General features: G+C 45.5%; 2 protein-coding genes and 1 non-coding gene across 3 annotated transcripts; all 3 read left to right on the forward strand.

The window, feature by feature from the left end:
• Positions 1-2,891: 2,891 nt before the first annotated feature.
• LOC108444589 (ubiquitin carboxyl-terminal hydrolase 42-like) lies at positions 2,892-3,700 on the forward strand. The gene is made up of 2 exons (XM_017747098.1): positions 2,892-3,108; positions 3,530-3,700. The coding sequence occupies exons 1-2, from the start codon at positions 2,922-2,924 to the stop codon at positions 3,661-3,663; spliced, it is 321 nt and encodes a 106-aa protein (XP_017602587.1). The 5' UTR covers positions 2,892-2,921; the 3' UTR covers positions 3,664-3,700.
• Positions 3,701-5,106: 1,406 nt separating this feature from the next.
• Positions 5,107-6,011, forward strand: LOC103624587. The gene is made up of 3 exons (XR_001866131.1): positions 5,107-5,250; positions 5,568-5,708; positions 5,917-6,011. It is a non-coding gene; the product is annotated as an uncharacterized LOC103624587 (transcript).
• A 1,072-nt stretch (positions 6,012-7,083) lies between these two features.
• LOC103624598 (olfactory receptor 10C1) lies at positions 7,084-14,765 on the forward strand. Its single transcript, XM_017747064.1, has 3 exons — positions 7,084-7,470; positions 11,869-12,030; positions 13,989-14,765. Exons 1-3 carry the CDS (start codon positions 7,084-7,086, stop codon positions 14,763-14,765), a joined length of 1,326 nt encoding a protein of 441 aa, XP_017602553.1.
• Positions 14,766-15,285: the final 520 nt, after the last annotated feature.

Genomic DNA, 15,285 nt, shown 5'->3' on the forward strand with positions numbered 1-15,285 from the left:
GGAACCCCATGACTGGAGGGGGAGCCAGCTGAACTGTGCTGAGCTGGGTAAAACCACCTGCCCTGAGCAGAAATGGGTGGAACTTGCTGGCCCAGGCTGTGCAGGGCCCAAAGCAGCCAGGTCAAGTGGGGGTGAACAGCAACCAGCTGCCTCCTTGGAGCGCAAGAAACACCAACTGCCTGCTGGGCAGAGCTGGTCAGAACTCCAGGTGTCAAGAGGAGAGCCCAAAACTGTGTTAAATGCACCAGGAACAAAACTGCCTGCAGCCACCCTGAGTGGGAATCTGGCTTGTGGCAGTTCTCAACCCCCACGTGTCCTCCCTGGATGGGGGAGAAAGTCCTTGCCAGGAGTAAGAGATGAACGGGACTTTTGGATCTTCTTGGTCTTCAGGTTGTTTGTTGTATCTTATCAGTAACTTACATGCTGCTGAATAGCATGAAGCAGAGCGAGTACCAAAAGACAAAATGCAGGAAACTCAAGGCCTTTTTAAAGATAAATCACCCAATTGTCACTAAGAATGTACATTCTTTTGACTGTTCTACCAATGCCTAATGAACTATCCATTCTTGTGGCCTGTGCTGTGGCATTTCCTAACCAATCATCCTGTGCTACCAACACTGCAGGAAATGGAGTAGGTAAAGAAGAAGGAAGAGACCTGAAAAACCACAGGGATCCTCCATTTTGTCTTCATCCACTTACCATACTAATAAACCTACAACTTTAAATTTTTCACCCTGTGACAAACTATATATTGTACTATAATCTAACTCACACCCTTGTAGATTCTAATTCATCCCAAAGCCTTGGCAGCTCTCTCCATGGATGAAGGTTAAAAAGAGCGTTTCCCTGGGGGGATGGATCCCTCAGGATAGGCAGAGAAACATTCCCTGCGCTTTGGGTTCCAACATGGCTAAAGCTGTGTCTGATCAAAACCTAACCAAGCCTGGAGGAAGGAGTAAATGTCAAGGTGCTAAAAACCTGCCCAGGAGAGACAGCAGCTGGGTGGGGGCAGCCAGCCAAGGTTCACCCAGTGCAGCCTCTGAAGGGTCCCTTTGGTGGTGCCAGTCCAGGGTCAGCCCGTGGGTGTACCTTGAGGGCAGATAAAATTCATTGGAAATGAACCTTGGGTGCTTTGCTGCACGAGTCTCACAGGCACAGGACTGTGCCTGGGAGGAGTGGGACAGAAATCCCCAGCACCCTGTGCACCACACAAAACTGTGACCAGGCTTGTGACAGCTCTTGGGGGCCTTTACTTGTTAGTCTTGGCAGGCTTTTACTGACTATATTTTACTTATGCCAGCAGATGACCAGCTCTTCATCAGCAGCACAGGGGAGTCCTGGTGACTTCCACCTGCGAGAGGAGCCATGTGGATTTTTGTGTGCTTGGGAACCATGTGGTTCTATGGCCTCGTGTCACAGAGGGGCAGAGATGTGGCACCTCTCCAGTGATTGTGACCTCACCTGCCCAGTGCTTGGTGTCCTGAAAGCAGGCTGGCCTTCAGGATCACTCGGCTTCTTCCTCTGCTGCTCGTGTGCCTGTCTTTTAAACAAATTTGTTGTTTACTGTCCTCCTCACCTTTCATCTCCCAAAGGTGATTATGATTTGACTCTTGGGATAGATCACAGAGGAAGGAGATATGGGATAAAAGTCTAGGCTGGTTTATACCTTCCTAGCTGTAGGCTGAGCTGTTACACCTTTATAGGCTGACCAGATATGGGCTAGGGTAGAGTTCCTATTTGCTGATTCTTGTTTCTTTACTATAGCCTCGGATAGGTAAGTAGGGGGTGACTGTAGTCTGAGGGGCTGGACTCAGCCTAGAGTCAACCCAAAAAAGCCCACCTTGCCTGCTGCAGGAGGGAGCGAGACAGGAAAAGGAGAGCAGCAAAGGCAGTAGTTAAATTAGTGGCTGAAAGCTGGTAACTCCTGCATAGGAGGTGGGAAAGCCAGAGAGCTCTGCTGCTGATGCAGTGGCAGGAGAGCAGCAGCAGGGCCTCTTCAGAGAAGGTAACATGTACTGGAGCACTTCAAAAGGACCTTTGAAGCTGCTGTGAACTGGGGCTCTGGCACTGATCATAAGGGTGTGAGCCTGTAGTTCAGCAGCAGTACGAGCACCTCTGAAACACTTGATGGCATTTGCTGTTCTATAGGTTGTGTTTATTTGGAGTTTTCACACTTTTGGTGAGCTACAGTAATTTATTTGCAATCAGGTGGTGGGATTGACACTGATCTCTTTCTGGAGCGTGTCCTGACGTCCTTGGTCATCCAGAGCTTTGTCCTCTGTTCCTGAGAGAGGCAATGGCCACAACAGGGAACAATTCCTGTGAGTATCAACTTCACCAGCATGTTTGGACTTTCTGAATTCCCACTGACAGCTGACATGGCTGGTGGTCAGATCCCAGAATGATGTGCTCACAATCTAGAGTGAACTCTGGGATGTTTCCTGAGAGCAGCCAGACTGACCCGGGTGATTTTTGACTTTATGATTAGTCACAGGAAAACACCTTTTGTCTCTCTTTTGCCACTATGTACAAGGCTTTGAAACATCATTGCTCATAGAGAGGTCTGACATCCTTTGAGTCACCTTCTGTGTTCAGTCCTTGCTTGTTTTCAATAAGTTACGATCAGGAAAAGGGAAAGCTTGACCTGATAATCCAGTCTATTGCTCTAGTGAGAAAGGAAGGTAGCCTGAGGCCAAGAAATCAGATCTGGGTTTGTTGGACTCTTGGCAAAGTAAGCAGGGGGACAGACTTTTCCAAGCCAGTAAATTTCAATGGCAGTGCCAGGCTTCCCCTGATATTGAGTTGAAGGTTTGACCTGGTTGTCCTGAGTGCTTGTGTAGAGAGCTCAAAGTTTAAATATGCTTTCGTTCTTCATCTCATCTCTTTTCAAATGGAATTTCTCTGCAGTCATTGCTGAGGGAATGGCTCCTCCAAAAAGAATCCTCTTTCCACCGGAGAAGATTTGCATGGTCTGGCAGCAGAGACAGAGTGCTGGAGCAGGACTCCTCAACGTGGGCAACACATGCTTCCTCAATGCTGTCCTGCAGTGCTTGACCTACACCCCCCCACTGGCCAACTACCTGCTCTCCCGAGAGCACAGCCAGGCCTGTGAGTGCTTTTAGGAGCATCTCCTTGCCAATCTAATAATTAAATCCCAAAGATTCCCGGAATCTGGAATTTGATTTAGGAGAACAGCAGCCCTTTTTCAGCCCCATGAGTTTATGTTCTTTGAACATTCAAGCCTAGAAGGCACTTGTCCTATGCAGCTGTCATACTCTTCATGAGGGCACCTCTTTCTAGCTCCAGGTCTCTATTCCTGCAAGTTAAACCCTCTTGGCTTATTGCACAGAAAACTTCTGTCAGTTTAGCATCCCTCTTAAGAACATTTTCTGCACGCTAAAATGCCCTGGGATCGTTGGGACATTGGGAGGGGTGGAGTATTGCACTGGAGTGGGAGTGGAAGAGGAGGAGTATCCCACTGCTATGGGTATTTTGCTAACCTGAGGACCTTCCCTCCTTCTCTCTTCAGGTCACCAGCAAGGTTTCTGCATGATGTGCATCATGGAAACACACGTTAACAAGGTCTTGCATTCCTCTGTCAATGCCATCCTGCCTCTGGCTGTCCTCAAGGCGTTCAGACGTAAGTCATTCCAGGTGCTTTGACAGGTTTTGTTCCCTTCTTGTATGAGAGAACTACAAACTTCTTTCTTAGGCATAGGAGAACATTTTCAGCTTGGCAGGGAGGAAGATGCCCATGACTTCTTATGCTGTACTGTCAATGCCATGCAGACAGCTTGTCTGAGTGCAAGCAGCGAGTAAGCACAAGCAAATTACCCTTACAAAGTTCTGAGCCCTTTGGACTGCTTGATGGGCTCCCATCAAGGAAAACCTAAACCAAGGGCTTTCAGGCAAAGCAAAATTCTTGGAGGAGATAATGCTCTGTCTTACCACTTGTTTCCAGCTTGGACATCTCTTCTCAGTCTACTACCATTGTCCATCAAATATTTGGGGGCTTTCTGAGATCCAGAGGTACGTTTCCACAAATATTGCTCTCTTAAACATTGCCTGTGCCCTTCTGTCTGCCTGTGCCTTACAGTTGGTCCTGGGACTGGTGGGACAGGTAAAACACGTGTAAATGGGCAATGTCAGTCAGCTCCCCATTGCTCAGCATTTGGATTTTTCCTTCCAGTCACCTGCTTCAGCTGCAAAGCCGTTTCTGATTCCTACGAGGCGTTCCTGGATGTCCCTTTGGATATCAAAGTAAGAGGCTTTGCAATTGTGCTTCAAGACATCCCAAGGCCCCTGTAGCTTTCCAGAGTCAACACATGTAGGCTACAGCACATGTAGTCTACGAAAATGTAGACTGTGAACATAAGAGATCTTGGTGGTGGGTGGGAAGGGAAATGGGTGGTGTCCTCCTGCAGAGGCCGTGGGTGCTGTCTCTAAGCTCAACAAGCAGCATTATTCTCTCTGCACCCTTGATATATCCTCATCCTTCTTCCCTTTGCCCTCCTAAACACCTGTCTGGCTCCCAGACTGATGGATTGGATTGTTTGCACCACTGATGGCCCTGCACACTGTCATTAGTTGAACTGAGCAGTGGGACAGGGAGGCAGCTCCTGACGGCTCTAGGAGCCCCTGGGACACAGGGAAATGTTCAGCATCCCACTCTCCTTCTGCCTCCTTCTGAACACTGCTTGCAGGTTCATGGTGGGTCTCTTCAGCATCAGCTACAGAGGTCTTCTTGTGAACTCCTGGGAAGTGTTTGGGTGAGGGCATTTCCCACAGCTCAGTGCGCTCATTTCTCACTCCTCCAGGCAGCCTCGTCCCTCACTGGAGCTCTGGAGGACTTTGTGACTCCCGAGCACCTGGATGGTGAAAACTGCTTTAAATGTAGCAAGTAAGATGATTACTAAGAACATATTAACATGAGGTCCTGTGGGAGGGGGCTGCATGTCACTGGGGAGAAGGCATCTTCTCATGGAGGTTTACTGCACACGAATGAGATGCAGCTTTTTTAAAATATGGCAGTGAGTACCTTAGGATAGCAAAAGCTGTGTGAGACAGGAAAGGTTGCCTGGCCACCTTGGGGGAGGATTGGGTGCATTTCAGCACTGGGGTCTGTGCTTTGTTTCAAGGTGTAAGAAGAATGTTGCCGCCTCCAAGAGGTTCACAATCCATTGTGCACCCAAGGTTCTCACGGTGTGTCTGAAAAGGTTTGACTGTTTCACCGGCGGGAAGATCAGCAAGGTGTGTACACAGCTGGTGTGCAGCTTTCTCTTCCTGGAGCAGATTTCCTAGAGCAGTACCCTTGTCACAAGCCACTTGTGTTGGGTTAGTCGTGTTCCCTTCTGGGGAGAGAAAAATTCCCTTGGGAAGACAGGCAAGCGCTCTTCTCCAGCAGAGCTGCTTTGGCCAAGAACAGTTTCCTGCCACGCAAACTTTATGGAAAACCAGCTGTTCATGAGCCCCAAAGATGTATTTACACACCTGTGGCCCCTGGACTTGGCAGGCTATTTCATGTGACGGATCAGGATCACTTCTGAGCCCCCTCGGTGTCTCTGTAGGTTGTGCAGTACCCCGAGTACTTGGATCTTCGCCCATACATGTCTCAGGCAGATGGGGAACCCCTCCATTACTCCTTATACGCCGTCCTGGTGCACAGTGGGGTCAGCTGCTATGGAGGACACTATTTCTGCTACACAAAGGTAAAGAGCAACTTCCTTCCTTTCCAATGGGGAAAAATGTGGGCTGGGGAAGATAAACTTCCCCATTAGTGTTACTGACAGACAAGGTTTTGGGGCAGAAGGTTTCCTTAGGGGCTGGACTGGATTTGTTTTGACATACTCTTTGGTAATTTTCTGCCTGTGTTTTCAGAGAGAAACCATGCAGACATCCTTTCCTATTTTTTTACAGGCCAGCGACGGACTGTGGTACCAGATGGATGATGAGTCTGTGGAGCTTCGTTGCATTGACACAGCTCTCAGGCAGCAAGCCTACCTGCTGTTTTATGCCAGGTAATAACCAGCATTCAGAAGACATTTCCTTTTCCCTGTTTATTGTTTTGCTTCTCACACTCCTGAGTGTTTTCCTCATTGAATGCAATTGCTACCTGCACCATTCAAAATCTGTACTGCCCCGTATCTGTCCTTCAGGCTGCTGCCCTGATGTAACCTGCTACTTGTCTGCTTTCTGATGCTGGACTTATGTAGAGAAGAGGGAGAGAACTTAAAGGGGCTCGCCAGGAAAGATGGGGAGGGACTCTTTATCGGGGAGCGTTGGCCAGGATGAAGGGTATAGGTTTTCAGCTGAGCCAGGGCAGGTTTACATTGGATATTAGGAAGAAATGCTTCAGTTGAAGGGTGGTGAGGCCCTGGCACAGGCTGCCAGAAGAAGCTGGGGTGCCCTGGCCCTGGAAGTATTCAAGGCCAGGTTGGACAGGGCTTGGAGAAACCTGGTCTACTGTAGGGTATTCCTGCCCATGACAGGGGGGTGGAACAAAATGAGCTTTAAGGTCCCTTCCAACCCAAACAAGTGTGTGGATTTATGAAATGGAGGCTGTAGAAGGTATAAAGATGAGGTTTTGCTGGGATAGGAGCAGGCTGAGTGGGAAGACTGGGTGGGAAGCTGAATTTTCTATTAGTGGCCTTGGTTAAGTCTTCTCTTTGTCATAGAAACCTCTCCAAGAAAATGACTGAACCCCAGAGGAGGCTGCAACAACAGCCCAAAACAGAGATCACTCTTTTTTTCTCCAGATGCTCTGATCTGAAAATTGGAGAAAGGGCTTCTTCCTCGCTGGCACCACCATATGCCCCTTCCTTCCTCAGGCAGTGGGCAGCCAGCAGCCAGGTGGCTTCTATTGGACCACAGGGTTTGCCTGGTAGGACTAAGGTAACTCTGGGGAGGTGGTCAGGGCACCAGAGGAGCAGTTGATTTCTTTCTAGGATCTCAACATTTCTCCTTTTCCCTCCCACACTGCAGCATTCTTCACAGCCACAATGCTGCTTCCTCTCAAACCATCCCACCTGGTTCCATCCTATTTGTGTGCCTTTGGCCCTTTGGCCTTGGCAGCCCTCCAGTGAAATGTCCCCTCCCAGAACTTCTGGGGGTTCCCCAGTGACTCTGGTCCTCTCAGGAGGAAAGGGCAGGAACTCTCCACAGCTCTCTTTGCAGGATGTGGCGCTGGGCGTGGAAGACACTGGCAGGGAGCAGGCCCGGAGCAGATCCTCGCTGTGGGGCAGGAATGTCCACAGCTCGTTTGTGGACACCACGGACTGTGACCACTCCGCAGGGAGGAGAACTGGCCCTCCAAGCTGTGGCCGTGCTCCCAGGGATGGTGCAGCTTCAGGACCTTCCAACAGGAGCTTCCAGTGGGCTGCTCCCCTCAGGGCTGCTCAGGAGCAAACCCAGCTGAGGCAGAGAGAGATGAGCAGATCCATGCGGCGGGACTACGACCTCCGCAGCCGCTTGGTGCGACACACAGACTATGACCCCTCATCAAGGAACAGGAAGAGGCAGAGAACAAGTTCTCCATGTTGTGACCAAACCCCTAGGGCAGTTCCAGGGCCCTCCAACACCAGCTTCAGGCAGCCTCCCATGCTCAGGGCTGCTCGGGAGCAAACCCGACCAAGAGAGCAGAGAAGATTCCCACAGCAGGGCTGTGATGGCCGCAGCCAGTTCATGCAGTGCACAGACCACCAGCCCTCACTGAGCAAGAGGAAGAGGGGGAGAACAAGTCCTCCACACTGTGACGAAGTCCCAGTGGATAATGCAGTTCCAGGGCCCTCCAACACCAGCTTCAGGCGGCCTCCCATGCTCAGGGCTGGTCGGCAGCAAACCCAACCAAGGTGGACAGAGCAGAGAAGATCCTCACAATGGGGCTATGATCTCCGCAGACGGTTTGTGCAGTGCACAGACCACCACCCTTCACGGAGGAAGAGGAGGGTTTCCATGCCCCAGAGATCCATGTCAAACAAGTGCTCAGGGCACTCTGGCAGGTTATGGCCCTGGCTGAAGCAGAATGGAAGATTAGCACTGCATTTTTTAGCAAAGGTGCCCTTGTTTTCTCAACACACCTTCTCAGACATGAGGGAACAACTTATTTAAATGGATGATGATGCTAGTGATTAGACTAAAAGGCTTTAATTAGAATTCTTTATTCCACAGTGTAGATGGTTATAGCTGCTAATATAGTACAGTATTTGGAAGCAATATTGAAGCAATTGTATTAAAGCTAGAAAATAAATATTAAGTAGAGACCCTTGCCAACAGCCCTGGACAAGTCTCTTTTTCTCACGGCGAAACCTTGCTGGGTGTCCCCACTCAGGGGAGGAATGTCCACACACACTCGGGGAAGGGCGGTGTTAGAAGTCTGTTCCGGTTTGGCCAAATTTAGAAATATATCCTCTGAGAGAAGGCACAACCACCCCTCCCCCACCAGGTTCGGGAAAAAATAAATTTTCCTCAAAGGAAAGTGAAGAAGATAAAACTATTTATTTACCAAACACATGGGAAGGAAAATAATGTTAAATGGTAAAATCTTTCGCTGTAGAGGAAAAACCTGGGAAAGTGTTCGAGTCCTCCCTTTGGTCTCCTCGGAGCTGGGGCTTGGGCCGGGGCCAGGCCCTCTGTGCCCGGTGGAAAGTCCTCCCGATGTGCTCTGATGTTAAAGCAATCAAGCAGTCCAGTAGAAAAGGGAGAAAATCCGAAATTCCAGAGAAGGAAAAGTTCAACTGTCAGTCTCTCTCCGGAGAACAAGAAACTGGAAAAAACTGGCCAAAAGCTGACTGGAAAGCAGCCAGCCGGGTGCTTCCTCGCTCCCCCCGCCCCAGCTGGGGAAAAAAAACGTGCTATCTTTATGTGACCTTGAACAAGCTGCAAACTGCTTTGAGAAAGTTTTGCTCAGTTTTTTCCTTCCTCCTCTCAGGCTCAGTTTGGAGGCATAGAAAGGCACAAAAAGTAATTTCGGGGCATAGGCAATGATATGGGATACACATCATAAGGTCACCCCAAGACAACGTCTGTCCCATTTTACAGTCTAAAGTGATGGACTGTGCTGCTCGGGGAGCTGGGCCAGCTGGAGCAGGACACTCTGCCTAAGCAGGGATACAGCAGCTCCAACTGTGGCTTGTTTACACTTTACCAGTAATAGCTTGAGCAAGGAGGGTCTCCTGTTTTTAGTGTTAAAGAATGCTGAGACCAGCTTGACCAAACTGTCATACCCACCATTGTCACTGAAAACATCAGGATAAATCAAGCTCTCTAATACTACTTTTAGTATTAGAAAGCAGGCATTACGTTATTACAGGGCTCCTCTAAACATGCACACGCTCTTTCAAAACTTTGCACTATTTATACATTTTAGCAAAGAAATTAATGTTCATTGGCTATAAATTGCATAATGCTCTTCATTAATTAGTTTTCTGTCTTCTATTGGTTATTGACTTCTTGCTTCTCATGCTAATTAGTCCACATTTTCAGTCTTTTTATTATCTTTTTCCCAGATAGAGAGGTATTGTGGTTTAAACCCAGATGGAAATTAAGCACCACGCAGCTGCTTGCTCAACCACCTCTTCTTCTCCCCTCACTGGTGGAATGGGGAGGAGATTTGAAGTAAAAGTTGTATGTTGAATTAAGAACTGCTTAATAATTGAAAATAAAGTTAAATGCAACAATAGTAGTAATTAATAATGATAATGAAAAGGAACCAAGCAAGTGATGCACAATGCAGTTGCACACCACCTGCTGACTGATGCCAGAGCCCCCTTCCCCAGCCAAGATCAGCTGCCCTTCTAGGCAGCTCCTCCCAGTTTATATACCAGGCATGATGTTCTGTGATGTGGGACATCCCTTTGGTCAGCTCAGGTCACCTGTCCCAGCTGTGCTTCCTCCCAGGTTCTTTTGTGAACCTCCTCACTGGCAGAGCAGAAGACAAGGAAAAAAACATTCCTTGACTTAAGATAAACATGACAGCAGAACCCAAAACTTCAGTGTGTTATCAACACCATTCTCATTCTGAATCCAAACCACAGCACTGGAACAGCTACTGAGAAGAAATTAACTTTACCCTAGCTGAACCCAGGACAATGGGATTATGGTGCAATTGCTGAATTGTCTGTGTTAGTTTCCTCCTTATCTCAGGGTTCTGCAAATTGGGCTTGTGGTTCATAAATTCCTTGTGTCCAGCTTCAGCAATATATCTCTCTTCCAGGTCTGAGATCATTGAAGCAGATCAAGGTTGATTACAATTGTTTTAGCAAAACTTGAAGCTTCAGGAGTTTTCCCAAGCTGCGTTCCCACTGTAGCAGCTTATGACAAACCTTGCTAAATGTTGACTCCAGTGGCATATGACAGTGGAAAATTACACTGCTTATGATTAATTAAAACAATTAATTAGAAAACTTAATTAAACAATTAATTAGAAAAGGTATTAGTAAAGTTATATCATTTCCAACACCATGAGGATGTGCAAAACAGGTACTCCCTGATTTGAGGGTGGGAGCAGCAAGGACGTCCAGGCCCTCATATGGGAGTCAGAAGTGCCAAGTGGAAGAACCCAAAGAGCTGCTAACACCTTTTTCAGCAGCAAAGCATATTTTAAACCTGACAACACATAACCTAAAAATGTATATGACTGGCAGCCAATCACTTTATGCTGTAAAAGGCACTCCCACTCTTGCATGACAAGAACTCCTAGCACACCTCCCTGAGGCATGTGAAGATCCCTCCCTTGAGAAGGGAAGCCCCTTAAGGTCACTTCTCAAGGCTGAGCAAAATAGGTTTGCTCATGGTTGTTGTACGGGTAACATGAATCTCTACTTAGTAATTCTTTTGCTAGATTTAATATAGTTGCTCCTCTATTACTTCAAAAATAGTGCACTCTACTACACTAGTATACTGTACACTATGGCCACCTATACTATCTGGCAAATAATTCTGATTTAGTTATTTTGCTTAATCATTGCAATTAATTTAAATAAATACTTCATTTTATTTATATAAATGTATTTGGTTTGCCAAATCCTTAATCCCATGGGACAAAGTTGTACACAGGCTCAATTACATCTCTGTAACCCTTTAGACATAAACTGTTGAGGAGTCTGGGGCTGGGATGGGATCCAGCTGCATCCGGACTCCTCTCTGAGAAGGAGTTTAGAAAGCCAGAGTGTCCCTTCTGTTCCTGCTGACTTGACAGGAGGGCTTCTCTGACACACTTTGTCTGAAGCATGTCTATTCTTCATTCACCACTGAGAACTTCTGCAAGGAGCAGGGAATTGGACTGGATGAACATTATGGGTCCATTCCAGCTTGAGATATTCTATGATTTTATGGTTCTGTGAAATGGTGGAAGGGGAAAAGTGATTTTCTTCTGCCCACAATGGAAGGGGGGGACATAAAATTTTTTTTCAATTAAATTACAGTGGGAAAATTTGGTTTAATCTTTGGCAGAAAACTAAATAACATTAATTTTTAAGAAGAAACAAAAGTGACTAGGGACCATGGGAAATCTGTAGTACTGTAGATTTTAATGAACAAATTAGACCAAAATACATTGGTTACATCATTGCATAAGTAAAATTTACTCTTCTTTGGAAAAGGAAAGTGGTAAAAATCAGTTCTTGAAAGGTCTTTTTAAAGTTTTTTGTTCCTGGGCTCAGAAAGCTTATTTTTAGCCTTAATAAGCAGACTCTTTCAGAGTACATGGAAAGAATAAAGACCTCTAAAAGGCAGAAAATGCCTATGAGATACTTTGAGTTCAGAGCTCGAAAAACACGAGTAGGAAGATACATAAAATTATTCTTTCATTGTGTACCAGTCTCTTTTACCTTGTCTTTTGCAGTGTAATCTTGATTCTTCCCCCCGCACTAGGTGGCAGAAAGGAATCACACTGTGGTGACTGAGTTTGTCTTTCTGGGACTCACAGACAAGCTGAAGTTGCAGGTCCTTCTCTTCACGGTGTTCCTACTGATCTATCTGTTGACCCTGGTGGGAAATCTGGGGATGACTGTGCTCATCCAGCTTGACTCCAAGCTCCACACCCCCATGTACTGCTTCAGCAGCAGCCTTTTCTTCTCAGATGCCGATGCCAGCTGCTCCACCATCATCATACCTGGCACACTCGTGACCTTTTTAGCTGACACAAAAATCATATCCCACACAGCACGCACAGCTCCTCTCTTCTGTTCTGCACTGCAGGGACAGGAGAATGCTCCCTGCTGGCTCTAAGCCCACATGGTGCTTTATAACCATCTGCAACCCCTTGCTCTACCCTGTGCTTATGCCCAAGAGGTTCTGTGTGCTCCTCGTGTGTGTCTCCTGCTTCATGAGCTGCATGAATGCAACTCTTCAGGCATTATTTGTATTCCACCTGTCCTTCTGCCGTGAGAGAACACATCATGCCATCTCAGATAGGTCCTTCAGATTTCTCAGAAATTTTCCTCTATGGATTTCTGTCTTTATTTATGTGAATCATATTGTATTTCTGTTTAATTAAACAAAGATACTGCACTTCTGAGCTGTCACCTTATCACACAGAAGACACCTACATCACATTAGGTGGTTCTTCCCTACAAAATCACTTTCTTTCTGCTGTTCACAGAATGTGACTGTGATGCAGAGGTCACTCTGCAGTCAATGACTAAGGATAAAAGTGGGCAAAGACAGTCCTAAGGCCAGGTGAAAAAGGATCAGACTGAGTGAGATGTCTTAAGACTGGAAATGTGAGTATCAGCCAGTAATTCAGCTTTTAATCAGTCCCTTTGGCATTGAGAGGGGCGTTGTGGTGAGAGAGACGATGCAGGGTTGCTAATGGATCTGAATAAGAAACCACGTAATAAACCCAACAACAGCTCCATAAAAAAGAACTTTTAATAGGACACAATAAAGATTAAGATTGGTAACGAGTGAGTCTTATGTCCCTTATCCCCAAATGAATGTAGACTGCATCTTTGCTTTACCTTCAAATTTGACTGAGAAAGCTTAAGTGTGGTAAGCCTGTGTAGCAACTCTGTCATTAATTTGGCTGCATTATGAAGTAATAGTAATTACTGCAAAGTAAAAGCCAGATCTCAAGATTGCAGTAGGATATCTGGGTTTATATAGAAATGCTTTCCAAGCTGTGTAAAACTAGAGGTGTCTGTGAGTCAACTAATCTACATGGATCATATTTAGCCAGCCTCTAACAACTATTCCTTGTTGCTCCAATCAGCACTAGCCAGTCTCAGTGGACTTCATAAACACACACACACACACACACATATATATATGTATATATAGTATAAAGCACTGTGGAAAAGCATCTCTTCTGCTTCACTGCAGAGTGCTCCGAGTAGAAACTTTTCTGGAGACCTCATAATTTAGGGGTTGTTTTCCTTCCTCTTCTTCCCCCACACTCCACAAAAGGTAGCAGAGAAATTACCTTTGTTATATTCTAATGTTGCTACTGATGATATTGCGACTTAAACTGTTTAATCAATAAAAAGATATCTGCTGTAATTTTTTTTCTTGTTCTACAGGGTAAAAATGGTAGCTGAGCATTTGAAGACAGTAGTGAGTACGCAAAGTTTAAAGGCAATGATATGAAAGAAGAAGAATCAGTCAAAAACAGAGACAAAAAATATATGCATGAGACTACCTTATGTTCTTTAGAAACTTTTATAATCTGTTCAGAAGATCTCTTCAAAATCTGGATGGTTTCTAAATGCTAGTCATCCTTTTGTCTGTTCAATCATGCAGTTGTATTTTGGTTGCAGATTTGCCTGGCTGTTTGCAGCTTCATCAGCCACTGAACACTAAACGAAGAGAGTTCCACTAGGTACCAAAGAAGGATGATCCTTGGGAACCTCAGTGGAGTGAGTGAATTCAGACTCCTGGGTTTTTCTGAAATCTCTCATTTGCATCCTTTTCTTTTTGTAGTTGTATTATCTCTTTATATTCTCACCTTGATGGCCAACACCGTGATAGCTTTTGTAATAAATTGTGATAAAACTCTTCATACCCCTATGTATTTCTTCCTCACTCAGCTGTCCTGTTTGGATATCTGCTATTTGTCAGTCATTATCCCAACTATTCTTGAGAATCTGATGGTGGGAACAGTAAGTATTTCCAAGACAAGATGTGCAATGCAAATGTTTTTTTTCCTTTTCTTTGGAGTTGCTGAATGTTTTCTCTTGGCTGCCATGTCCCTTGATCGTTATTTTGCAATTTGCTACCCCTTGCATTACACAATTATCATGAACAGCAGGGTCTGCAGAAGCCTGGTTGCTGGAACTTACATTTGTGGAACTGCTGTGGGCTTAGTACACACCCTCATAACGTTCAGCTCACCCTTGTGTGGTTCTGCCATCAACCACTTTTTCTGTGAGATTCAGCCCTTCTTGGACCTGCTTTGTGGCAACACTTTTCCAAGTGAAATCCAAGTCATTGTGGTGGCTGTCTTTGCTATTCTGAGTCCTTTCTTACTGATCATTTATTCCTATATTCGTATCATTTCCACAATTCTTCAGATGGCATCAGCTGAGAGCCAGCAGAAAGCATTTTCCACTTGCTCCTCACACCTCTTGGTTGTGACTCTTTTTTATGGTACTGCAGGTTCCATGTATTTGCGGCCAAAATACAGCTACTGTGCATCTGTTGACAAGTTCCTCTCACTTTCTTATTCTGTGGTGACTCCTTTATTGAATCCTGTTATTTATAGTTTGAGGAATAAGGAGGTGAAAGGAGCCCTGAGGAAAAAATGGAGAAAAATTAGTTCAGTGTGGAAATGAAATAGAATATTTGCTTTGTTTCAGGTGTTCATAGTGGTATTTTTCACTCTAAATTCTTGTTCAGTAAGATTAATTTCCAGATAATTCCCAATAACACTCCAGCTTTTGGGGAGGAAAGAGGGAGAAGAGTGGAGATTTTCAATTGTAAGAGGGAGTGTTAGAAGCTATGGTAAGATTTTGGAAGGAAACTTCTTCCACATACTTAAGAAATTCTTAAATAAATAAACCTTTTTCTGTTTAATTTTTCTTTTCCTTACTATTTTTCAGAAACTTTAAAATTGTGTTTTACATACTTCTGACTTTTTGAACAAAAGAGTAATATTCAGGAGCCTGATTTTACTGAAAGAACTGAGAAGAATAAGTTTTCATCAAGTTGCATTTATTTCCTGAAGATGTTTAGTAAATTTCTTTGGGGAAAGGAGAGGACATAATTCAGGCTATAATGTAGAGCCCAGGAAATTGATGAGTAGTGATTATTAATTCTGAGATTGTTATTGGGGGGGAAAAAAAAAAAAAAGGG

This window comes from Corvus brachyrhynchos, unplaced genomic scaffold, assembly GCF_000691975.1.
Source record: "Corvus brachyrhynchos isolate BGI_N302 unplaced genomic scaffold, ASM69197v1 scaffold30, whole genome shotgun sequence".
NCBI lineage: Eukaryota > Metazoa > Chordata > Aves > Passeriformes > Corvidae > Corvus > Corvus brachyrhynchos.